The 25,076-nt window shown below is 40.1% G+C and overlaps 2 protein-coding genes across 7 annotated transcripts in view; one reads left to right on the top strand and one right to left on the bottom strand.

Annotated features, from left to right (window-relative positions):
• Positions 1-25,076, top strand: part of CMSS1 (cms1 ribosomal small subunit homolog) — a 222,359-nt gene that overhangs the window by 121,825 nt on the left and 75,458 nt on the right. Inside the window, exon 2 of one of the 6 annotated variants that reach the window (XM_032678564.1) lies at positions 12,065-12,104. The exons of the other annotated variants lie outside the window; for them this stretch is intronic. Coding sequence (XP_032534455.1) covers positions 12,068-12,104 — 37 coding nt within the window. The 5' untranslated portion in view covers positions 12,065-12,067. The remainder of the gene's footprint in view (positions 1-12,064; positions 12,105-25,076) is intronic. 6 annotated transcript variants of the gene reach the window in all.
• Positions 1-25,076, bottom strand: part of FILIP1L (filamin A interacting protein 1 like) — a 186,382-nt gene that overhangs the window by 118,696 nt on the left and 42,610 nt on the right. The window contains exon 2 of the mRNA XM_032678551.1: positions 22,887-23,029. The gene's annotated coding sequence lies outside the window, so the exon portion shown is untranslated. The remainder of the gene's footprint in view (positions 1-22,886; positions 23,030-25,076) is intronic.

The following is a 25,076-nucleotide window of genomic DNA, read 5'->3' as shown; positions in this document are numbered from 1 at the left end:
GATACTTCCTTTTAGATTATTTTAGATCACACAGATACTATATATTTCTTATGTGTAAACTTAAGTTTAGGATAATTTTTAAAATTCCAGAATAGAAAATGTTAGGATAAGGAGTTTTTATCTGTGTGGTCTTTTTCTTTTTGTGTTTAGTGGTTCATTTTTTGTGTGTGCATGGGTTTTTTTGGTGGTTTGGCATTTTCTTCGCTATCTCCCTCCCCACACTGGATACAAGTGCAATACTTCCACTGCTGCTAGGTGTAAGCAGATCTTCCATACAACAAAGGTGATAGGCAGAGGGGATTTTCAGTAACTGAACACAGAAGTAATTTCAGTTCTTGGTATATAAGGAAGGTCTTGTGGAAGAATTTTAGTCTCCCTAATAAAGACGTGAATTTAATAATGAAGTTTTTTCTTCCCTTTCCCTCTGGTAGTTTTTGTCGACCATTATTTCTGTTGTTGTTCCGGTACTTCTGTTTATGAACAATATAATGATTTCCAATAATATTTTTGTATAGATGATGGTATTTTTTTATGTATTAAATAACTTGAGAATTTCAGGTTATTCAATCATGTAGTTACAGGGTTTTTTCACATTGCTTTTTGTGGGTCTTGTAACTCCTTAAAAATGAGTTCTTCAAGGGTGTTTAAAATATTGTGCAAATATGAGTTGAATGAAAAATTAGTTCAGTTACCACTGGTATTCAGTAAGGAAGAGAGCAGATGTGATAGTGGTTTGGAAGGCAGCTGAGGTAACATCTGGTGGAAGTTTCCCTAGCAGCAGAAGTAACTACACAGATGCTGAATGTTTTTTCCCCATATTCTGCCCAACTTCCCATATGATGTTTGTATGTTTTGTCACTAGAAAGAACACTCATCTCCCCCAGTATCGACTTATATTTGAATCAGTGAAAGTTTGCCTGTGAAGCTCAAAAGAATGATAAGGAGATTTTTGGAAATGCTTTACTTAAAATTGCATCTGTGGAACAAGAAAGCTTTTGGCTATTTCTCTCCTGCATCCACTAATGACTGTATGTAAGGAAGTCTGTACTAGCTTGTGCTGAAATTCTCTATGTTTCACACCAGGTCACAGGCATTATTTTACTAATTTACAGCCACCTCTGAGCTATTAATGTGTACAGAAACAGTTTCAACTTGGCTGTTACCTGTTCTCATAAAGTTTGAGCTGTTTTTTTGTTGTTTGTTTGTTTGTTTTTTTCATAAATGTTCTCTACGTGGAAATGTGAAGAGGTTTTTTTTCTTATTTGCATATATGAATGGGTTTTGCCAACTGTTAGATTAATTGCTGAGGCTGGAAAGGTAACAAACAACTAATTTTACTGTATTCTTTCCCTCCTTCCCTTCTTTCCCTTCTTACCTGCCCCCTCTGCTACCAGGCTGTCTTCTTTTGACAACTCAGCCTTATTGAGGTTATGATAACAGCTGGGAATGTTGCAACACATAGATTTTTATTTTTTTTTCAGTATCATCACAAGTATTTTTTGACACCTTATCAGTCAGCCATCACACCTGTACAAGTCACATTAACTCATTCCATCAAACCAACAGACTGAGAACAGACATTCCTAGGAGTCTCAAAAACAGCTGCAAAGCTGTCTGGAGTCCCAGCAGCACAGTCATATGTCCCAGCCCAGGTGTAGTCAGAGGTAAGGAACTGTTGGGTGCACAGTTTCCATTCAGAGTGCCATGCTGATGGGGAAGAGCAGTGACTATCTGCAGAGTTTCAAAGTTGCTCTTTTCTCCATGGCTTAAATTGGCCATTTAAGTTGGTCCCTGTCTAATGAAGCCTGTGAAGAGCCTGCTGTGGGCTGCCCTGTGGTTAGAGCTCATTTCCAAATACACTGTCTCCTTTGATTGGCCTGAATGAAAACTGGTTGGTGGTAGCATGGGTGGGATAAAGTGGAATGCCCTCTGGCATGACCATGAAGAACTACTATAGACCATAATGGTGCTGTCATTTGAGAAGTCTTGTTTAGAGTTTTGCCAAGAGTGCATAATTTGAAGCTCGTGTTGTCATGTCCCTTGGAAGACAGGCATGAGTGTAAATTCATTTTAAATAGGCTTGGCCTTCATGAGTCATGAATGTGCCACTTCATAGCTTTAGCTTACCATGGTGATTGTAAGTGGCTGGTTAAAATTACTGGGTAGAGCCTCCAGCAGGTGCTTAGTGGCACCTGTCTGTTTGTGAGTGCTGCGGGGTTTTCCTGCCCGCTGCATGCAGGCTGAGCGGAAGGAAGAGGTTATCTTCTATTTATTAAATGATATTTTAGATAAATCAGAGTAGTTCTCAAATGTGTTCACTTTTATTCTTGCTTTGAAGATCCATCTAATTCTTCTTGTGGGACTAAGGCAGTTCAAAATTCCAAGTTCTTCATCATGTCTTTTGAACTCTGTGTAGCTGAGAAATTTGGGCTACCATGACCTTTCCCCGTTGCCTCCAAATAGAGGAAGAATAGGGAGATGAAAAGCCATTATTCTTGGTGGTTGCTATCTGAAAAGTGTTATGCTACCTACTGCAATGATTGTGTCTCATGGACGTATTGTTTTGGAGCTTTTGGTTACTTTTGACTTTCTTCTGGTTTACATTTTTCTACTTTGTGTTTTCTGACGACTAATTGCAGTATGTTTTCCAAACTTTAATATGAGGAGTTGCTAAGTAAAAAGAAAAAACTAAACTTTTATATAGTTTGGCAAATTTCATTTGCCAACAACTTCGGCCACATGACCAATTTTGGGAGGGGAAAGAGGGAAGCAACTGCCTACCCCATGAATTCTTAATTATGATAAATGTGTTGCCGTATTATTAGGAACATAACCTAATGGCCATACAGCTAAATATTTATTCAGTTGTTTATTTAGTACAGCTTCCTTTCTTTTCAAGCTACAGATTTCTTCATTGCATCCTTTATTCAACTGTTTGGTCTTCCTAAAGTCAAAATCTCAGTATTTGTGATGTTAGGAGAAACTAGAATGTGAGGTCAAAATTTCCATTACATAGTCAGAGAGGAATTTCAAGGAACAATGCCAAAATCACTTAAAAAAATAAATTTACAGGAAAGATGACTCATCAATCAACAATTACTGTTCTAGAAAATAGAATTAGTTGTATATGTTCTGGGTACAGAGAGGGATAAAATGCCCCAGGCCTGACAGACAGGGTTAGATTAGGGTGATTTCTTTGTTTGTTTCCAGAGATTTTTACCTTAATCTATGCTTCTTTTTCACCCTAAAAGGAGGACCGGACCCTAAGGAGCACACAGATTCATGTTACAGGAATTGTGACCTCTCAAATCTAGAAAAAAGAAAATGATTTTCTGTCTTCTTGTTGCTGGCACTAATTAGCTAAACAACTGAAGCCCAAGGACAGTCTCCTCCTGCGCTTAACTTCTCTTGTAATTTACCCTGAGGCCACCTGAGAGACCAAAGCACAGCCTTTTATACTTGGTGGGGGTGACAGACCTGCTTTAGTAACATGAGGGTAAAAAACATGTGATAAAAGGCATAATAAACAGCAGGCAGGAGTAAAGACCCTTCTGAGAGGGACATGTGTTGAGCTATGGTGGTGTCTCTGGGGGAGTGCACCAAGCCAGCTGCTTGTGACTTTTTGTGTTGTGCCAGCCCTTCAGCGGGCGCTTCCCTGGTGCTTCTGGTCTTCCCTCTCCCTTGAGCTACACAATCTTTCTGCTGTGTTAACTTTTTATGTGAAGAAAGTAATGGGTGCTGTGACTTCAAGGAGACGGCACTGGAGATGAATCTGATGCATCCCATGGTTCTTTTTGTAACCCTGTTTGCTTTCTCATCTGAACAGGGAAGAGGGAAGGAAATGGTGTAATCACTCACTGCCCCTCTCACAGATGATAGGCTGGATAGTTTGCATGGCTGATGTGTCTCCCTAACAGAACAGGTAATGGTTCTATAAAACTTCCCTGCTCACGGACACTTCATCAGAACAGAGTATCAACTAAAGGTGCGACATCTGACTGCATTACTTTTTGGCCTTAGAATGAATTCAGTCAATAGTGTAATTATTTGTAAGTAGGAAGCACACTCTTGTACTCTGCAGTATATGTGTTGTTTCTACAAATTTTCTTTTGAAGCCACATTCTTTCCTGGAATAACAGTGTGACAACAGTTGGACATGAGCAACCTTGCAGTACATGCTTTTTGAAAAGGGCTGGGCACTGCAAACAAAATCCATCTGTAATGTGTGTTTTACTGCATTTAAGCTTGATGCTTCTCTGTATGAGAATTCTGAAGATGTTATAGTATATTTTAAGCTGACGTCCCTTCTTGAAGCAGATAATGTTTATAAGTATAAAGAGTGCCTGTTTCTTCTGGAGCCTAAACCTGTCAGAGTCATGGGGACATCCTCCCTCTCAGTATTGATGGGTAAAGTGTTACAGGTAAAGGGTAGCACTTCTCAAATTCAGTCAGTTTGAAAATACTTGTGAGAAACAGCTGAAACTCTTCAGGGTAGAGAATCTGTCATTGAACTATTCCCTGATTCCCCCCACTGATATCAGATGCATTTACAGCACGACACTGTGGGGCTCAGTGAGGGCAAGTCTGTGCCGTGTGCTGATGCTGGAGCCCCTTCTGCAGGAGTTCAGTGCATGTTAGCAAACAGCTTATTGTGGTTAAGACAATTGGTTGAAGAGTCCTTTCAAGGGGTAAGTGGGAGTGCTACAGAAATCAATGCATTCCTTCCTCCCATTCTCTTTTTCCTTAAGTTTTGTCCTTTCACAGTTTTTCTGGGTTTTTTTTTGGTTTTTTTATGTAAGTGTTAGTGCAGAGACCTGGATCATGGGTAACATATTTGAATGATGGCCACAATACTTGCAGCTTTCAGAACACAATATGAGGCCCATCTCTTGGCTTAGCCTCACCCTCAAGAGTGATAAGGAAACAGACCAAAACAATTTCTCCCACTTTTCCCCAAGAAGTATTCCCTTTTAGCCTTAGAGGCTGGAGAGCCTAGCAACTATCTCTGTGTTTTATTTTTCTTAAGATGCTGTGATACCATGGTGATGAGTTATTAATAAAACTCCAGGCAGATGGAGAGAGCTTTTAACTGAGTAACTTCTTGGTTTAGTGTGGGGGTTTTTTGGTGGTTTGTTGTTTTTTTTTTCAGTTTCCATGCATCTGAGAATAACCAAATAACCATATATGAACAAATGTCATGATTTGGTCTGTGCAGCAGAGTAGCTGAGCACTTAGCACAAAAATACAACTTAATCTGCAAATAAATCAGAGCAGTCTTTTTGCTTAAATGTCAAAATTCCATCGTGTTTATGGAAGAGCAAATAAGTGTAAAGCACTGCATGCATTATTTTAAATTTCAAATGCATGAACATAGTGAATTAGATCTGAGATTTTTTTCAGATTTGTTGCATTTCTGAACATATTATGAGCTACTAAAAGTGCAGTAACAGTTTCCCATACAGCACAGTGCTCTGCTTCAATGGCACTGACTCAAAATTCTGTAAGTCTTTATACTAATATGCAGTAATCTCTAGAACAGTGACACTAATCCCCTCCTCTAATATGGAACTTGAGTAAAAAAATATGTGAAATGTAAGCTTTAAAGCAGCTTTTGGGAATTAGTAATTTATAAACCCTCCATTAGTCATCTATACCAATAGAAATGTCTTTGTAATAACAGAGCAACGGGGTACTCACATTTAGGAAAAGCAGTGAAGCCTGAGGCTTTTGCTTTTTTTTTCTTTGTTAATGTTTGAATGGCATTAATTGCATTAACACAAGCAGCAAGAGATTGGTTACAAGTGGTGTAAAATTGTTGTGCTGTCCTACCCAAAGGATACATCCTGAATCTCTTGTGCAATTTTAGTGTACTGCAGTCAGTTTTCACTGTGCTTAAGTTGCTGTTAAAGGTTTGGGGTGTTGATATCTTACATGGCAACCTTGCCAGCTTCCTGAAGTTCTCACTTATCAGCTGCTCAGATGCTGATGGAGAAAAAAGCAGCCACCTCCACGAATGTTGAAAGCTGGACAGAACATTTCTTTTTAACATTTCACTTATTAATTTCATGTGATTGCACTTATTGAAAGACTAGGCCCTTAAAAGTCTCCAACTGCCTTGACTTGCAAAAAATTTTGTTTCCCATGAAAATTTTGTGACCTTGAGCAGGAATTAAACTGTGGCTGTGAAAAGCCCTGAGTAAACAGACAAGACAAACCATTGTGTGCATTTGTGATATCTGTAACACCCAGTGACTTAGATAATGCTTACACTTTACGTGCATTGTCTGTGGGAGGGATTGTCTGTGGCAAATATATTATTTCAGGAAGGTACAGCCCTGGTTGGAAGCCTGTCACTATTGGGGTGGGGTAGGTGGGTGTGTTTATTGGGTGGACAGCATCTAGGTTGTATTGGGCTTATTATCAATCCCAATGAAATTTCATGAGATTGTGTAACTCATGAGGGAAATTCTGAAAATGTTATCCATGATAACCATATTTCTCTCCTTTCCTCTTTACTCTCCATTATGATAATCATGTCTGTTAGATGAAATCCATAATCTGAAAATTACCTTAAAAAAATATAGAAATCAAAGCACACTGAAGAACTGAGAACAAAATTTACATGACCTCTCAACTGAGGTATTTGTAAAATATAGGTGAAGCGTCAAGAACTACTGTGACATTTTATTCCGTGTGGGGATGTAAGGGATTTTGTAAAGCATTCCAGCAGAGTGAGACAACCAACAATCTTTCTGCTGTGTTCGTGAGGTACTTAATTTTTATTTTTTTTCCTTCCAGGAATGCTTCTTCCAAGTAGAAACCTTTTTTTTTTTTTTTTCATTTTGGGGTGGTTGTTGGGTTTGTAGTCGGGTTTGTTTTTTAGCAAACGAACAAGAAGCAAAACAAGCTGTTCCATCTGTAAAATGCACTGTTATTCTCCAAAAAAGCCTTTTTAGGAGGAAGATGTTGGAAAAGGGTCAGTCTTGATGAAGCAATTGTCAGGGAAGCTAGGGGAAGAAGCGTATTGCAGGAACACATTTTAATTTTCTTTGGAGCACTGATACTCTTACGCTTTTGAGGCTTCACCAACTCACAGGGTAAAATGTTTCTGACCTAATAAACCCATCTCCCTTTGAAGAACCTTTACCTATGAGAAGAGGTTTTTTTGTCGATTTAACCTCAGCTGAGGCCTTGCTGCTTTTGTCTCTGACTGCACTGTGGGAAAACAAATGGGAATGAGCCACTATAACATGTAGTTTTCTTGTCATATTATTTGGAGTTGTCATAGATGTTGGGCTGGGCTCTGTCCACTATGCCAGCCACCCTGTGGAACTGTGTTTTGTTGCGACTCCTCTGTCCCTGCTTTAATGTAAAGAACCACTCTGACATGTTGTTTTATCAGAGGAAAAGGGAAAACATTTGTCTCAGCAGCCAACTGAGTGTAAATTCGGGAGTTTACAGTGCAGTATTGGGCTGTGCAAAATTTGTTCAGAGAGGTGACAAAGAATACAAGACATGACAGAAAGATGCAGACACATGCAGTGGAACTTAAAAATGCAGCAAGAGATGAACCGAATGTGGATTAGGATTGGGGCAGTGGTGTTTCCTGTGGTTTTAGGTAAAATATTTTTCTTCTCTTGAAGTAAATTACTTTAGGAGAAGCCATAAACCTGACAAACCGAAGAACAGTTTTGGGAGGGCAGGCATCATACCCGAGAATCAAAGGACAGAGTAGTGAACAGTGTGTGACTGAGGAGTTCTTCCCATCGTATCTGAATGTGAATTTGGTGTACAGGTAGAGGCAGGCACACGCTGGAAAAACAGTTTGTGATAAGATTTGGAATATTTTTTCCTACAACTCATTATTTCTCCAGTTTACGAATTGCTTCACCATATTTGGGATCCTAGACACTTACTGCCAGATAAGGAGAAGTTGTTACTATTTATAATTTGGGGTTTTATTACTCAGGCTGCTGTGATGTCTAAGTGCTTCTGTAAGGAGGAATGTAATATGGAAGATAATATAAACTCTAATGAGGGAATTGCAATAGAGGTGGCATTGTGTGTCTGCTTTGCAGACTGTATTTTATTCACTTTAAATGTCTGTTCACAGAACCAGAAAACCATTGACAGTGTGGTAGGCAGTGGCTCACTAAAGGCATCCTGTAGAACAAGCAATAATGCTAATGAAGTTTCAGTGCTAGTGCAAATGCACAAATTAACTTTTTAAGTAATCAAGGAAGCGGTGCGTTCTTTAGTTTGATAGAACATTAGGCAGTTTTATTAAAGGTGAAGCTTGAAGTGCACTAGACTGATGTTAATTGCATGTATTAGTGGGCATGTTTACTTTTGTCTCGTAGCCATCTCCTCTTTCTTACTAAGCTGCAAGATTGCTTCTCCTAGGACTGTTGATTTCTTTTATAAAGAGCAAAAGCCACACTACCTTCATCTTTTACGTTGTACTGGCAGCCAGCAAATTCCAAATGCAAACCTTGCTTTAATTTTCACCAATATGACATAAACGGACATTGCACATAAAAGAGCGAGCCATTGCATATGGCTCCTGGTACAAAGAGTATTACAGTAACAGAAATGCCCTGGTCATAAATTTATGTGAATGGTAACCATGTGTCTCTGAATGCCTCCTGTTTCTCATTCGAGTTGAACATTACTCTATCAATACTTGCCAGATATCTTGCACTCTCATGTCTCTGCAATTCTTTTAAGCCTTTTGATGCCTTGCAGTTTTTGAAGTCATCGTATTATTTTTAAGATCCTTAAATTAGGTCATAACAAAAATATTTCTATTTATCTAATCCATTTCCCTGTCTTCAGACTGCTTGGTGTACTGGAGCATGTAATAAAGTAGAGAGATTTAAATGGCTTACTTCGCTATGAGGAGAAAATGTTATGAAAATCACAAGTCTCCTTTAAAAACCGAAGCCTTTTCAACTGACTGTGATGTGATGGGAGGGGCTGCGAATGATTAAACTTCTTAGCAGGGGGTAGGATTTGTAGGATGCAGAGCTAGTGAGTCACTATTTCCAATTTTTGACCAAAAAAAAAAGAAAAAGGAAAAAAAACCCCTGTTTCTCTACTGGTGACTACTGTGTGTCAAAAGTGGAGTTAGTGTTGTGTCTCTTATCAGTATTCCAGATGCTTTTGTCCAACTCAGGTTGGAATCCAGTGGCCAGCCAGTTGTCACCGGTCATGGGGGGAATGGAGCAGTTGTGCAGGTTTTTTTAAATCACTCCAATTGTCATCTCTTGTTAATCTCATTTCCTGTTGGCCAAAACATGAGTCCACCTCCCATAGTGCTTGTGACTGTTCTCTTGTACAAGATCAGGCTCCTGCTCAGGTGAGGGAGAGCAAACAGTAATTCCCTCATCACTTTTGCTGGAGGCTGCAGCCACACTGAGAGTAGATGATATTCACAGCTTGGAATCCACGTACAAGCTTTTGAGACACTGCTTTTGTCCTGGAGTGACTGCCCATCCAGCATCACCCATGCCCTGACTATTTAGCAAATACCTTTTGCTACCAGTTAGGTTCTTCTAGCTTTGTTTTCAAGTTGCATTTGTTCAAAACAATGAGTAGAGCTCCTAAGAAAAGATCTTGTTAGGAGGCAGTGAACCGATGAAGCATTTTGTCTGGATCCTGCTTATTTTGAGATAAGCAATGCTTTCTCAAACAAAGCCTGACTGTACTCAACATCTATTAAAAGCACCCACTAGTTACTTGCTTTTTTTTTTAAGAAAAGGTCTCCTGGAATCACATAATCTTCTGATATGTCTCAAAACTGTTCAAATGCTGGCAGCCAGCATAAAGCCTTTGCCTGATCCTAATCTCCAGAACGTAACAAGCATCATTGCCTAGCTATTTTCAATCAATCCTGTGTACTGGACATCTAAAACGAGAATAAAACTCTCACTGCTCTGCCTTGCTTTCCAACAGCCCTGTCCTCCTATCTCGTTTTGTGTCCTTCAGATATTTAGAACAAAATCAAGCACTTGAACCCAAGGTGGATTTTTTTTTTTAAGTTTGCAGTGTCGTTCTTGCTGGCATTTTTGTTGGCAGGCATTTGATTCCTTTATTTCCTTGTCTTTTCAATCAAATAAGAAGATGCTTCCAACCTGAATGTGTTCTGGAAGCTTTTGTGGGATTTAATCCCAGAGCTGGTATCTCCCATGTGCTGTGCAGCTTCATATTGTCACTTGACTCTGTTTCCCTTCATTTCTGGTCTTCTGTCCCAAATTTATGTTTCCTGCTTTGCTTTTCTTACTTCTCCAAACTTGAAACTTTGCCAGACTTTATTCTTATTTGTACTTTTATTGCTTGGTAATGGGGTTGTCACTGGTAGCTGTTGCTTGTCCTGTCGTTCTTCTCACCCCTTAGGAGCAAACTCACTTCCCTGACCCTGCTGGTGAACTACAGATTTTTCTCTCTCTCACTTTAAAATACAAAAATGATTTAAAAACCCTTGAAAAATGGACTGAGGCCTCTACAGCTTTCTTCTAGAGAACAAGCAACGGTCACAACAGTTGGACTGTCAATTATGCTGGAAGCAGAATGCCTAGTCCTTTAATTTTGTGTGATTTGGTCTGGCATATAATAGGTGAAGGTACCTCTTTACTGTATGGGTAGAAAAAGAGGAGAAATGTCTATTGAATTTTTTTACTGTGCAGGAAAAATTGGTAAGGTGCAGGAACACAGAGGAGAAATACAAGAGTCCTTGAGCACAAGAGAAACAAAATTTCTAGTTTACAGTACACAGCTCAGTGGAACTCGTCATGGAAGCACAGAAAGCATGAGGAAATGTACATTGACTGAGAGATTCTGAGGCAAGCCAGGGAAATTTATGTGATGATATAATGCATACTAATGATGTGTATGAGATATATATATATATCTCAAATAGTATGTGATACATAAAGTATAAAAAAATTGAAGTCTACTATGCAGTTGTAGAAAACAGAATAGCATGTGGTTGGAAGCTCCCTTCTTTAGGATCTTTCTTATCCCTCCCTGTCTTGCCCTCACATATCAGTATTTGGCAAAAAATGGGGAGGCAGAAAGAGAACTGTGTATTTGATTGATATGGTTCCCAAAAGCTGAATTCGGAGTAATAAAGTTGACCTATCCACATAATCTTCTGCACTTCTATGAATTCAAGCCTTGTGTTTCTTTAAAAAAATTATTTTGTTGAATTTAGATGCAGATATGGTCTCATCTCTTTTTTATATAAACCCACAGAATAAAAACATTCTAGGATCGATGTTCCATCTAGCTGGTGTAGATAAGACTTGCTACATCATTTAAATAGGATTTTATGGGTTTCCTACTATAACTGCATTTGAGTGCTTTTAAAAGAATTTTTTTTAATTAGACATGATAATATTTGAGGCAATATTTTGGCTAATTGTTTAAATCTGCATTTAGACAATTGTTAAAGTGAATGCTATTTGTATTATGTAATATTGTAAACCACACATGCCCTATAGTCTCTTCTCTAATTAAGAAACAATTAAAATTACAAAAAGTCTACTTCTTGACACCAAATTTTAATGATTTTATGCTTTAGTTGTATCACAGCAGCTCAGGGGCACACTGTTGGGACATTTTCATCCCTTTAAAAACTACTACGAATGCTTGTGTAGGAGTCTAAATCATTATAGACTTAAACTAGAAGGACTGCTCCTGACTTCTTTTGCCACGTTTTTAACATAACTCAAATGTGTAGTCGTCACAAGGTAGAACAGCACAAAAGTTGACTGGCACATTTTCAGCCCCCGTAACAGAAAAGCGGAGAATGTCTGACAGATGTAGTTGAGTAGCTCTGTAAAATATTCAGGTTTGCAGACTGAATTTGTATGCAGACCAAGCTTTTACATCAGGAAATAAGACTCACTGATATACTTTATATTTGCCTATGCACCACAGTATTCACAGCATAGATTAGCTGGTTTTTTTAATTCACTTCAGTTCAATATTTTATATTAAAACACAAATCGCTACAGGCCCAAATAATTCTCTTTGCGGACTACTGGGTTTTTTTCCTTTTTAGACGATGGAAACTGCCTGGAGTCCTGAGACAATGGAAAGATGCAAGACTTCATGTACAAAAGTCACTGAAGAAATACTAGAGTGTACCCTTAGGCTGATAATTTCATTCCCTCCCTTTCTCCCTCATAGAACACATGTATCTCAGACCATGGTCTGAACATCTACTGAAGTATTGCTCACACTTCTAGTATAGATTTTTCCTTTTTATTAAGATGCATAGGTTGGACAGGAGTTGTATTACACTGTCCAGCTGGGGGTGAAATTGAGGTCATGGTTCAGCCTTCTACAATTGAGGTCGTGGTTCAGCCTTCTACCAGCTCTGTGACACTGCCCATTTGGAGTCATGATTCCATCACTTTAGTCTTCCAATAGCTCTGAGAATGTCTGTGTAATTGCTTGGGGCATGGGCACGGTGTTAATTAGAATGTTACCCATTCACAAAAGCCACAGGCAGCCTGACTGATATTTCTCTCGGGGCTTCCATGGTACAAATTGCACAAATTGTATCTATATCATCTTTAGCTCTCCTGTCTACATCTAATACTCTTTTCTCTTAAAATCTTCAACTGGATTTGATCTCTTCTGAGTCTTGAGGTAGATTGGATCTACCTAAACTACAAGCACAGCAAAAATCTGAATTGACTGACCACGTTGTTTTAGTCTGTAGTGCAGATGGGATGCAAGCTGCATTTTATACACAGGCATCATTTACCCAGATAAGTGCCACATACTCAATTCCTGACTTTAATAAAGTACTTGGACATGGTAAGACAAAAATCAAGGGCTTCATATAAGTATGGCTATTTCATGCCCTTGTAGAAGTTAACATCTATCCTGAATTTGTTGAAGTAGTTACCGTTATGTAAAGATCTGGTCTTGCACTTGAGCTGAAGCTGGTTGTTTTGAGACAAACTCCAATGTGTGACTTCCCATACCCCCAAACCCACTGTGTTAGGCATCATGTACTTACTTGGAAGACTGAGTGAAGAGAAAGAACAAATTACTTTGGGACTCAATATATTGATCCAGAATTCATTATGGTACTAATTTGACTTCAAATCACAATCCTGTTTTATTGTCTGGATGGATATAATTTTTACTCTAGAAAAAACAGATGTTGCAGTAACTATAACACGGATTTTAGGCTGCAGGCCTGAGTTCTAATTATCTTCTGACAGATGAGAAAATCAGTGAATGACTTGTAGCTCAGAGTTGCTGTATTACGTCTTTTCAGCAACTCCAGAATCCTTTGCAGCCAGGACTGCTGTTGGCGAACTTCAAGAACTGAATCCAAGAGATGTAGTTTTCAGATTCTACCCAACTGGAAGCTGTTTCTTCTTTCAAAAAGACTCAGATAGGAATGGAGAATTTCGTTATTCCCCACAGCATTAAGTTCCCTGTACTCTTACACCATGTTTTTGCTACTGTGAGAGAGTCACTGTTACCAGATGGATTACTGACAAGGTTGATAGGTTATAAGCTAATGCTCTATGTTCATGTAGTCACTGCTGGGCTGCTCCCATAGCTGACCCTCACAGAGCTGTTGCAGTGTGTCTAGACTTGTCTTTGGACCCGTGCTGGTCACCTACATGCAATGGGAGCTTAGCATTCTCCTCCCTTATGCTTGCAACATCTTCGAATTTTTCCTCCTTTCCAACTTCTCTGATTGCATTCATACGAGGACAGAGTTCTGTCATTTTATCCTGCATACTTTTTCAGTATTGGCTGCCAGAGAAATAGTGTGTACTTCCTGTTCATTTCTTAAGACACTGATTTTGCCTGTTTTAAAGGAATTTAAAGTTTGGCAAGGCTAATATTATAGTGACAGTTATGTTCTTTCACCAGCTTCTTCCTCTTAGCTTGACTGCTTTTCTGTTCCAGGGGAGAGCAATAACCAGTTTTCCTTTTTTTTGCTTTCACTGCCCAGCTTGATGCTAATCTACCAGCATTTCTTTTTCTGATCTCTTATTGTCTGCCCAGCCTCAGTCTTGCTTCCTTTATTCTGACAGCTGCTCCAGACTTGTCTTCTTTTATGTCCTTCTCATATTTGTTTGTGTGTCATCTTTGTTACTGCCTTTGATGTTTGGAATGGCCTTACTGAGATCTCTACTTGATGGAACTTGCCTTTCTAATGGCCCAGAAGGCACTGAAGAGGCAAATGAAGGAGAGGAATCTCTGGAACCAATAACTATGCGGGCTTGTTATCAGCAAATCATTTTGTTTCTAGGTCTTATCCCTTTTCCACTGTATGAGACAACGTGCAACTTCTTATGTTTTTGTCCTACACCTTGCACACTGTGCATGTGTCTGCACTGACCAGGTGCCAAAATGGAGTGGGACTTGTAATTGAATGTTTTGTTTGGTTTAAGCAGCTGGTGTGGTTTTTTTTTTTCCCATTATGTAGCAAACTTTTTTTTAAGGACAGACTTGAACTGCCTTTCTTTCTTCCTTTACAAGATGCAAATATTTTTTTTCCAAAATATTAGGTATTAAATTTTAAAATACTGCATTTTTAGACCAACTGTGGTGATTTCATGCTGGAATTATAGGGGGGTTCCGAAATTATATTTTACATAGTGAGGTTAGAATAAGCATCTCTTCACTGTGGTATTTTAAAGAACTGATAGGCAGAGTTCTATATGCAATTCAGCATTTTGTAATTATATTGTGTTGAATTTAGAGTATTTGGTGAGGAAGTGGGATTACGAATAAACTGGAGGAGTAACTGGATAGCTAGTTGCTTTGAAGTAGTGCTCAGTCATTTAATTTCACATGAATTTTTAATAATAAATCAAACCTGTTTATTAAATTCCACTTGATGTGGATTCTTAGACCTCTGCAGTCTATCAGTGACAGAAGGGATTTTGAGACGTTAAACTGTTTACTTTCTGAACTTTCATTTGCATTGCACACTTCTCCTTTTAATGATTAAATGATCATTTAATACAATTATAATATATGAAGTTGGGAATGGAAGCAGTACTTTTCATCTGCTTCTCGTTGTCAGCACAGTTGAAGTTTCTTATAAGACATAAAGTCTGAATACCCTAAACTACCCTAAATGCTCAAATTAGTGTATTTTTTTGTGGTAATAAATAGCACCCTGGAAGGTCTCAGTTAATTCAGTCTCAAATCTTTAAGAGGTAATTTTGACAGAGTCCTATAAATGTAGAAAGTTCAACAGAGAAACCAGAGAAACGTTCCTAATGAAATCTTGGCTTTGGTGGTAAAAATGTCTGCCTAGTTTTAATATAAGCTTGATTACACTGCATTCATGAGAATTTCTGCAAGTCTGCCCTCATGACATATAAACTTTAAATTAGGCATAGTCAATAAAAGGCCACCTAATACGGTTTCATATTTTGAGAGGTTTCCCCATAATTGCCCCAGCTAGTTACTCTGTTTTCTAACCATTTTGGAATCTGCATGTGCTGAAAAAAATTGTCCTACAAAAGATGGTGCTTGTACAGCCTGTAATGATGTGAAGTGACCTGACAGAGACCTCCCTCCTCCACGCCGCCTCCTTATTTAGTGACCTTCCACAAGTGATGAGACAGCAGCCCTTTTCCCAGCAACTGTTTTCTAAATTTGGTCTGACAAATGGTATCATAAAGGTGGCAGGTGAGGTTGGGAGATCTGATCAGAACATACCAATTTAACAGCCATCAAAACGTACAAAAGAGTGTAAGGAAAAACAATCAAGTGCTGTCTCTTTATCATTGTATCAGTTTTCTTTGCATAGTCCCTTGTGAAACCCTTTACTGATGGCTTTCAGTTATGTATCATTATAATACCTACAATGAGCATTACATAATAGGAAAAATATGCTACACTGAGCAGTGAAACTGATGTTAGCCAGTCCTGTGGCCCATATCAAAATGCTCTCACTAGCATTCCCTGTAACAACACTTCCTCAGATGTAATGGACTATGGCATATCCTCAGCTAAAAGTTCATGCATCTACTTTAATGTTTTTTGCATATCCCTGTTACAAATAATGGCTGTGACTACTCAGGGGAAAAAGGATCCACTTTTATCCTCATTAACAGTTCAGATGATTTTCAAGCATATCCTCTGCCATTGCTGTGCTTGCATGGCTGGATAGGTAAACGCTCTGTTGGTGTCTCTCAGGCAGTAAGGAAAGGGGAGAAAACACGGTGATGGTAAAGCCACAAGAATTAACTAGAACAACTGGGTAGACAGTAGCACTTAATTGATTGTTATTGTTGGTTCTCTTAATAACAGTTCAATAGATTGCAGGTTGTCTCCTATTAATGGTGGGTTATTAAGAAGGAATTTGCAGAATAAGTGCCTCTGAGGTTCTTTGACTAGGATGGCAAATTTCAGAAGAACTTTGGATGTTAAAAGCTTTAAAAAAGATCTTACTTCTTTACGGTAGTGTGATATATCAGTATATAGTAGAGCTGGAAATAGAAAGATGGCATTGGAAATTAGACCTACTGTCCTGATGTCTAAGACCTTCAGTCTAGTGTAAGTGGTCAGTTCAGGAGCTTACCTGAAACAGGGCACCATCCTATTCAGGGCTTGCTCTGCTCCTGCCAGGCAAAGGGGGGGAAGGGCAGCCCATGGGGCATGTGTGCATGCACAGCAGTGACTGCTGTAAACATTTATGTCTGCTTCAGCCTGCACACTGGTAAGCAGGACATAGCAGAGACCAAGCTACAATCTTGTTTACCCAGTCAGCGTGTTTTAAGATATAAATATTTTTTATTCTTTTTTTGGATATTTGTCAACCATGTCTTGGGTTCAGTGGGAAATTTATACTGTCATTTTTGGCAGCAGTCGTATATTATGAGGATGGTGCCATGAGAAACAGGATGCCCAGGTCCTGGCTTGTTTAAATGATCCTTCTAGGTTTTACTGCCATGCTCAACACCATGGTATGCAAGTGCTTACCAAGCCCTCTTAGATGCAGAGGCAAGGGCTGGGTAGGAACTCTGCTTTATGTTTCTTAAGGATGAAATTTAGAGGCTGTTTGCTCTGTACCTCAGAAGAATCTTCCCTGATACAGCAGCTTTGCCTCTTGCCTGGGGTTTGAGGTAGAATTTCTCAACCACCTTCAAAGTTGTTGGCAAAGTGACCTTGAAGAAAATTTAATCAGGTGCTGTACTGGGGGATGACACAGCATTAATGTGTTGACCTAAAACTTCAAATCCAAAGGTGGAATACAGTAAGAAGCAAGTTAACCAACTAGTATTGTTAAGTGCCTTTGTTCCGGGCATACTGAGGGGCCAGATGAGATTCCGTTCACAGTTCAAATTTAAACAGGCCTTGTCCCAAAGGACATGTGGACAGTGTCATTGGAGAGGGAAAATATGGGGAATGCAAAAGTAAAATCAACTGTGCTACACATGTAAAATCAGATTAGTGTTATGATTTTTGTTGTGTTGGTGAGGAAACAGAATTCAAGAAGGAAGGGCTGTTTTAGTGAAGAAGAGGAAAGCCAGAGAGAATGAAGGCAGAGCAGAAAAGAGCAGAGCATATGGTTAATGGAACCAAGATTAAAATACTGAAAGATGGTGCAGAGGTTAGAGAAGGCAGAGAAATACCATGTTTAAATAAGGGATAAGGGTAAATCTAAGCTTGTACTACACTTGCACATTTTGGAGAGTGCATCCTGAATGTCATACACCTGCACTTCTACAATAGCTTCCTCTGAAATGTTGTGTTGGAAAGGACGGATGCTGAAGTATGCAATGGACAATGGGACAACTATCCAATGACAGTAGTTGTGACTGTTTGATGAAAGCTTGAGCTTTGGCATCTCTAGTCACTGCATGGTCTAGAAGCAGCTTTCCTTTTTCTTCCCAGTCTCAAGTGCTTCGCAGTTAGAATTCATATACTGCGATCACCCTGTGACAAGAAAGCTGCAGACCACACCTGTTGTTCCTGTGTTGGCTGCAAGAGGAACGGGACCTTTCCATAGATATCAGTTTCACTGAGACTGGGAGCAAACTAGTGTCCTACCGTCTGTCCCAGGTCTAGCCCCCCTCACCCCTGGCTTTGGATTCCAGCCCTTCACAGCTTTCTGACTCTTCTGGGTTAACTTGATCTTCCTATAGGATGAGTCCCAAACTCTCCGAGTCCCTATGTGACTCCAAACAGGCCGTAGTCTAGGCCTGCATCCCTTCCCACCTTATCCCACCCTAAGGTGTGTCCCAAGAAGGTATTCTAGACCTTTTTGTCTCTGCTGAATGAAGGATTCCCTTCAGTGGGCAAAAAGTAAAAACCTGAGGGACAGAAAAGCAGCACTTGATGTGGATTTTTGATTCAAAGCCCAGTTGACTGTTTTTCTGTGTGGTTCGGGCTCTTTTGCCTCCTATATAGGATACTCAGTGATCCTCCATTGTCCATGGGCAGCTTTGAAGGTGTGCCTGTAAGTATTTGCAAGGAATATAAAAGATTATTTGTAATAATCTGATGGAGAGTAATATTTATGATGGTGGGTGAAACTCAGAAAGAAATTTAAGGCTATTTCTATTCTTTTTGTCCAGGTCTCTGCTCCCATTTTGGCACCCAGAATTTGTAAAATGAACCAAATTGGAGTGTTTTGGCTTCTTTGTTTGTGTGTGTTTAAGTTGTGCTGCTTCTGTTACTGTACTGGAAAGAGCATCAGCACAGCCTGTGTCCCACTCCCCTACAGCTTTATGTCATTTGGAAGACACCACCATGAGGCCATTTCAGCCTCCCAGAGGCTGTCCTTGCCAGTCTGTTGCACAAAACGTTGGTTTTCACCCTTCATCAGAGATGCAGACGTGTGCTGCAGCACTACAGTAAATAACAGACCACAGTTTGTTTTCTTTAACCTTTGTCTAGCTGTATTTCAAAACTTAACATTTATCTAGTAGCTTCATCAGGAACTGGGATGTTTCTAAGGCAGCGTAAGCATAGATACCACATAGCTGAGTTGGTTGGGAGAGCGTGACTAGTGGGAATGAGAAAATCCACCATGACTGTGGTTTTAACTCCAGGGTTTCCAATGTGAACTTTATGAACTTATCATTAAAGCTGCCATCACCTTCCAGGCTCTGTCCTTACCCTTGCTCTGCTGGGATCTATCTGACTCAGGGCTTAGCACCCACTTCACTGTGTACTCTTCAGCCTAACCCTGGTTTTTCTCCCTCAGTCTTGTGCCTGCTTCAGCTCAGCTCCTTCTGTTCCGCAGTGACAGACACAGAACTGTAGTGCAGGTCTGTAACTGGGGATAGCTGCTAAATCTTTGAAAAGGAGTAAAGCGTGCACATTTAAAATATAAAAGTGAATGTTCCAGTGGGTGCTGTAACAGAATGCATTTTTACTTCTGCCTTTATTAGCCCCCCAATAGATTTTGTAATTTTTCCTTTCTGGTTTTATTTTGGAGGTTCTTTTTCTACCTTATCTATTAAAGATTACTACATTCCATGAATATGTAAAATAGGACTATTCAGTCTGCAAAGCTGAACATGTACACAAATTAGCAATGGGAGAGTTGGTTTGTTTTGGTTTTTTTTTTGAGTTGGATGTTTGTGTTGGGTTTGAAGTATCCAGTCTTCTGGTCTTGTGGACATTTGAGAGGATTCTTTCTTCCTCTGCATATTCTGTTCAACAAGTTGACAGTCTGATATTGATTAGGGCTTTTAGACGCAACAGGAGTACAGCTAATAAGAAAATAATGAGTTGGTGTGTATTTGTGTGGTGTGTTATTCCCTAATGAATTGTCTGACTGCCAGATACATTAAGAGATTAACGACAGAGCTGTTCTCCTGGAGAGGTACTCATGGAGACTGGTAGTTTTGCAGCTGAAGAACCAAGTGTGCCAGCATAAGAATTTTATCTGTCTATTCCCCCATAATCATGAATTAGTTATGCTAAGGTGATACTCAGCAAAATGCAGCTAGCGTGAGACCAGAAGGGTCTCAAGATGGTTAGTGTCAGGGTGAAGAGGATAAAAGGTGATTTTCAAGCTTGTGCTGCCTGTTCTGCTTACCCTTTCTGTGCAGCCAATAATCCCATGGTCATAGTTAACTGTCAGTAATTTACCATATTTGGATTCCCGAAACAAAATGCAATGTTTAGTTCAGCTTTGCATGACAAACAGTTCCTTATGGAGCTTAATTGCTTTGTTTACATGTAGCTAGTTACTTATCATGTGGCAAGAACAATAGGCTGACTGCCTCGTGTGACCCATGATCACAATGAGATAAAACACAGAAGACAGTGAAACTGTATTTCTTAAACAGACCACAGGTCAGATGCAGCCTCCTTGGCTGGGTGCATCATAGAAAACCTGCTGCATGACATACCCTTTGTCGTAGCTGTGTGACTTTGCCAAACGTCCTCACTGTCTGATCTTCAGCTAAAAGCAAGTGATATTTCTTGGACCTTTCTGTTTCATGTGTACTAGGCACCTTTCTGAGAGCTGTCTGACTCCCTGACCAGACCCGGCAGAGTGCACACGGTGAACACGAGATCATCACATGAGGCTTTGACCTCACGTTCCCCCATAGCTTAACCTGGACTGTGCCTGTTTGGCCACAGAGGCAGCTGGGGTTTTATTCCTCTTCAGTATGGAGGCAGGGGCAGCATTAGCCTTGATTTCTCAACCAGCCACACCTCTCCTGTGGGATGAGGAGCACAATGGAGTTTGCTCCAGTTAAGCCAGATCTCTGCCAGGCAGTCACTCCTGCTTACTGACAGGAGACCTTTTAACAACGGTGCTCCAACCATGCCAGAACACTTTTTTTCTTCTTGTCACACAGTTCTCCAACCACTGGCAGTACGCTGTGATCCAGCATGACAGGAGTGCATGACCCAACACATGCTTTCCTGTCCAGAAGTTGAGGAGTTCATTCTCAGGTCTGCCAGACTAACAGAGACAAAAGAAATTCTTTGCTGGGGACTGCAGCTCACACCCTGATGGAGTTCCTTTCGTCTTGGGGGAGCATGGGGTTGACGCCAGGTCTCCCTGCATAGCAGAGCTTTTCTGAGCTCTGAGCAGAGAGGACATTACAGAGATTTTTATCTGTTTGCTTCTTCATATCACTGGTGGCTTTCCCCCTCACATCTGAATTAAAACTCAGAAAGTTTGCTGAGAAAGACTCATAGTTTGTTCCTCAGGTAGTTTCTGTTGGCAAAAGAGAATTCTTCATTACACTTACTCGTACCAAAGGAGTAAAGTAGATGTTTTCCATTAATTTGCCTGAGGTACAGAAAGCTGCAGCCTTGTTATTAGTAGACACAGGCATACCAGCTGTGTGAATGAGGCTTACTGCCAACCCTGCAAACTGGAGAACAAGTTACTTATATATCTTATTTTGTCAATTTGTGTGCAAATGGGAATGAGAGGCCATTGAAAATATGTGCATAAAGTTTAAGTGCAGAACATCTGTAAACCAAAAATCTTCTTTGTCTTACTTTTTCCATGATTGAATTGTCATCTGATTGGCACAGTTGTGTGCTCAAATCTTAGGTGCAGTTCACATTTGTCAGTTCCACTTGAAGAGATGTAAATGGAGGCTGATATCCTTTATGGCAGTATATCTCTGCAGCTGTTACTTTTCCCTTTGTAGGCAATCTCTCACTTGCAGAGATAACGCAAGGCAGAAATATTTCCTCTTTGTGTATGTTTGTGGCACAGAGAAACCACGTCATGCAACTAACAAGACCACAATGACAGCAGTATTCTAGAGAATACTGGGAGTTATCATTACCTTCCCAAGCCTTTAGACTGTGAAAATAAACTTTAAAAGTCTACCGAAGATTTAAGCAGTAAGAGCCCCTTCCACCACCTCCCAAATATAACGTGAGCTGCTTCTAGGGCTGGAGGCATTCTCAATAAAGACTGCCGCTTTTTTTGAGCTTACAAGCATTTACAGCTACATTATAAATTGAAAGGTTAGCATGTCTGCTCTTGCCTTGTCATTCTTCTGCTCATGTAACACAGAGCCCAGTAGTCATCACAAAAAAGAAAACTGCGAGAAATATGTCTTTGAGGAGGAAAACCCCCCATAAGAATCAATTATATTCCTCACAAGAATTCGGCATCTGAGTCAGGGGTTCCCCGAGACTGACCTGGAAAGCTGCTAAGTATGTGACCCTCAGACAGATTTTAAATCGTGGCTGTTCTGTGCTGTCATGCTGATTGACTTTTTGTTATGCAGCCCCTACCCTGATGTCCCACCCATTAAGTTGCCCTCCATGAACAAAACTCTGGGAACCCCCGAGTTCATCATCCAAGAAAACCTTTATTTTGGAAGACAGACTGAAAAAGATAATCTATTTTGTCAAGTGTTACCACACCTCTGTAAACATACAGTCTCCTCATCTGGATGATCTCATGCATATATTTGTCAAAGTTCTTGCTTTGGGACGGCACTTGCAGCAAAATAGTAATATATGCAATATATAAAAAGTTTTTGGGTGAGATCCAATACAAGTATCTCATGGTGAAATCATTCTTAATATTATTTAACAGCTACCTGGTGTCTGGTTCAGAGAAACTGGTTGCAACTCCGTCTTCCTTTAGACACTTAAATGAATGGCACATGTGAGCTTGGATGTTATGTGAATGTAGGGCAAGGGCAACGTGGATCATAGTTTGTCTCTAAGAATTGTCTGCATGTTTTGCCTCCATTTTTTGACAGTGGATTGTTGATAGAGTAATACCTGCTAAACAGGTACAAGCTCATCAGCACTCCTTACCAAAGTAACCTTGTCTGGAAACTCTCACCTTGTACATTGGGAGTAGAGGGAAGGAAAATCGGAAATCTCTGGTTTAAGGAAAAGCATTTGGTACTACAGAAGATAAGTGAAGATCAGCTAACCTGCTGGAGCATCACAGGCCGGAAACCTGAATGTTCTGGCAGATGCCATCATTTTGGCAACAGAGAAGGTGGCCGTCCTGCAAAGTCGTCATGGTCTTTCTCACGTAGTAGGAAGTGGCATGAGTGCCCTGGATACAAACATCCTAAGAAAGAAGTGATTAGTCAGTGACTCCACAGAAATAAATGCTTGGACACAGTTGATAACAGTGAGTCTTGGAGTGCAAGGTCACAACATGAGGCCTTTGGAAGGAGTATCAGTGTTTGCAGTGAAAGATGTAATACCTACCTGTGATTGTCTTACAAAACAGAACAAAAAACCCCAACACCAAACCCAGCAGTCTTACAGAGTCATCGTTTTGCAGCTTTCAAAACTCTTCTGCATAATTTTTGCTAAAGGGTGGTCTAAAGCCCAGGCTGAATAATTTCTGCTCTGCCTCCTGTCACCTTGGAAACAGGGAATGCCTGCTGTGAAAACGATCTGCCCCTGGAGGATCCTGGATGGAAGTTCATATGCAAACCAGACTTTTTCCCCTTTTTTGTTGCTCAGAGCAATAATGCAAAAGTCCACAGTAAGGTCTGCATTTCCAGCTAGGAGCGCAGTGTAACAAGTACATTGAGGTGGCTTATGGCAGACAATATCTTATGGTAAATGCTGCACTGGAACTAGGATTACCTGTGTCTCTACTGCTGAAACTAGGGGAAAAACTTACTTTCACACTCCATAATGCAGAGCATGCACTCAGACAGTTTTAGCTCCTTATTTACTGTTGCCAGAATATTGTGGGCTGTGTTAAGTATCTATGTTATATGTCTGCCCTTGCTTGCATCCCTGGGAGATAGGGAGATTGTGTAGTGGATATGTTGACAGCAGGGGTTTTTTCCCAAATTTCATTGCTTCTGTTCTGTTCTGTTCTTTATGCAACTCACTGAAATAATCTCCTTCTGTACTGTGGAGTCTTACGAGTTCTCCCAAGAGATTTTTCTTTTTTGCTGGGCGCACCCATAAAAATCAAGGAGTTCTAACTTGCAGTTTTGGTCCCTCAAAACATCAGTCTGCATACACCCATTTAAGTAATCTTACTTTTGTCCCTAATCTGTCCTAATATCTTTAGGCAATCAAGAAACTGGCCTTTCATCTATCTTGAACTCTTGAGAATTGCTCAACAGTTGCACAAAGCTATTTTTCTTCCTCCTGCAGTGCAGATAGCACCAAGTTAGGACTGTGTAATGGGCCAAGCTTTTCCTATTTGACAGGTGGCCTAAAGATGGAGAGATGTTCTTCCCTGTGTTTGGCATGGAGGCCAGAGAATCCTCTGCTATTTTAGGATTCTCATTATATTACAGGAACTTCATTTCCCAGCTTTCTTGACACTTTGCTGTGTGGTCAGGTTGATGTGCAGAGCCAAAGAGTACAGTAGCCCTAAAAGATAAAGAAATGGAGCTAACACATTATGTCTGATTTTCTTGCTCCTTCGTCAGAGGCCATTATGGATTTAACAGTTTGTGGTAACTAAAAGGTCACCCTTCTAATCCTGTTTTTTCTCTTAATGTTTCAAGAGAGATGCCAGGATTACCTTTGTAGGTTTTGTTTGGGGATTATAATCTCAACATTTGTGATTACAATGGAGTAGGATCCTCAACTTCAGTTCACAGCTTGATGTCCTCTTATTTTGGAAATTAAGTTATGTTGAATTAAATGTTATCATCCGTTTTCTTTTGGAGGCACATAGCTTGGTTTTAAATATAAATGTTTGCCATTTTGGGACAGTGTGCTAGGTTCAAACTCATTTAGCAAAACTTTTTTATTGGAGTGGCTCATGTAACTTGTTAACATGCAAGAAATTATTAAGCTTTCGCTTCCTCCACTCCCATTTCCTGTTTTGATGTTGAAAGGAAGCCTTGATTGCTAATTTGTGATTAGCCAGCAAACCAGAGTGACCTTAATCCTGTGGACTTGCGTGGTGCTTGCCTGTGCAGATACCGCCTCTCTCAAGAGTGGGCTGCTGCTTCTCACGTTTCATGGTGAGAGCTGTAAACAATCTGCTCTTCTCTCCGTGAATTCATGGTCTGCCTTCTGAGAATAGAGGTAGTGCCTAGCCTGACAGTGCATGGAAGACAACACCAAAACGCTGGATGCTGCAGGAGAGAAGGGAGGTGTGAGGGTGTTTTTGCAGTCTTGCCTTGCCCAGG

This window comes from Chiroxiphia lanceolata, chromosome 2 (assembly GCF_009829145.1).
Source record: "Chiroxiphia lanceolata isolate bChiLan1 chromosome 2, bChiLan1.pri, whole genome shotgun sequence".
Lineage (NCBI taxonomy): Eukaryota > Metazoa > Chordata > Aves > Passeriformes > Pipridae > Chiroxiphia > Chiroxiphia lanceolata.
This window is presented reverse-complemented; position numbering and strand designations above follow the sequence as displayed.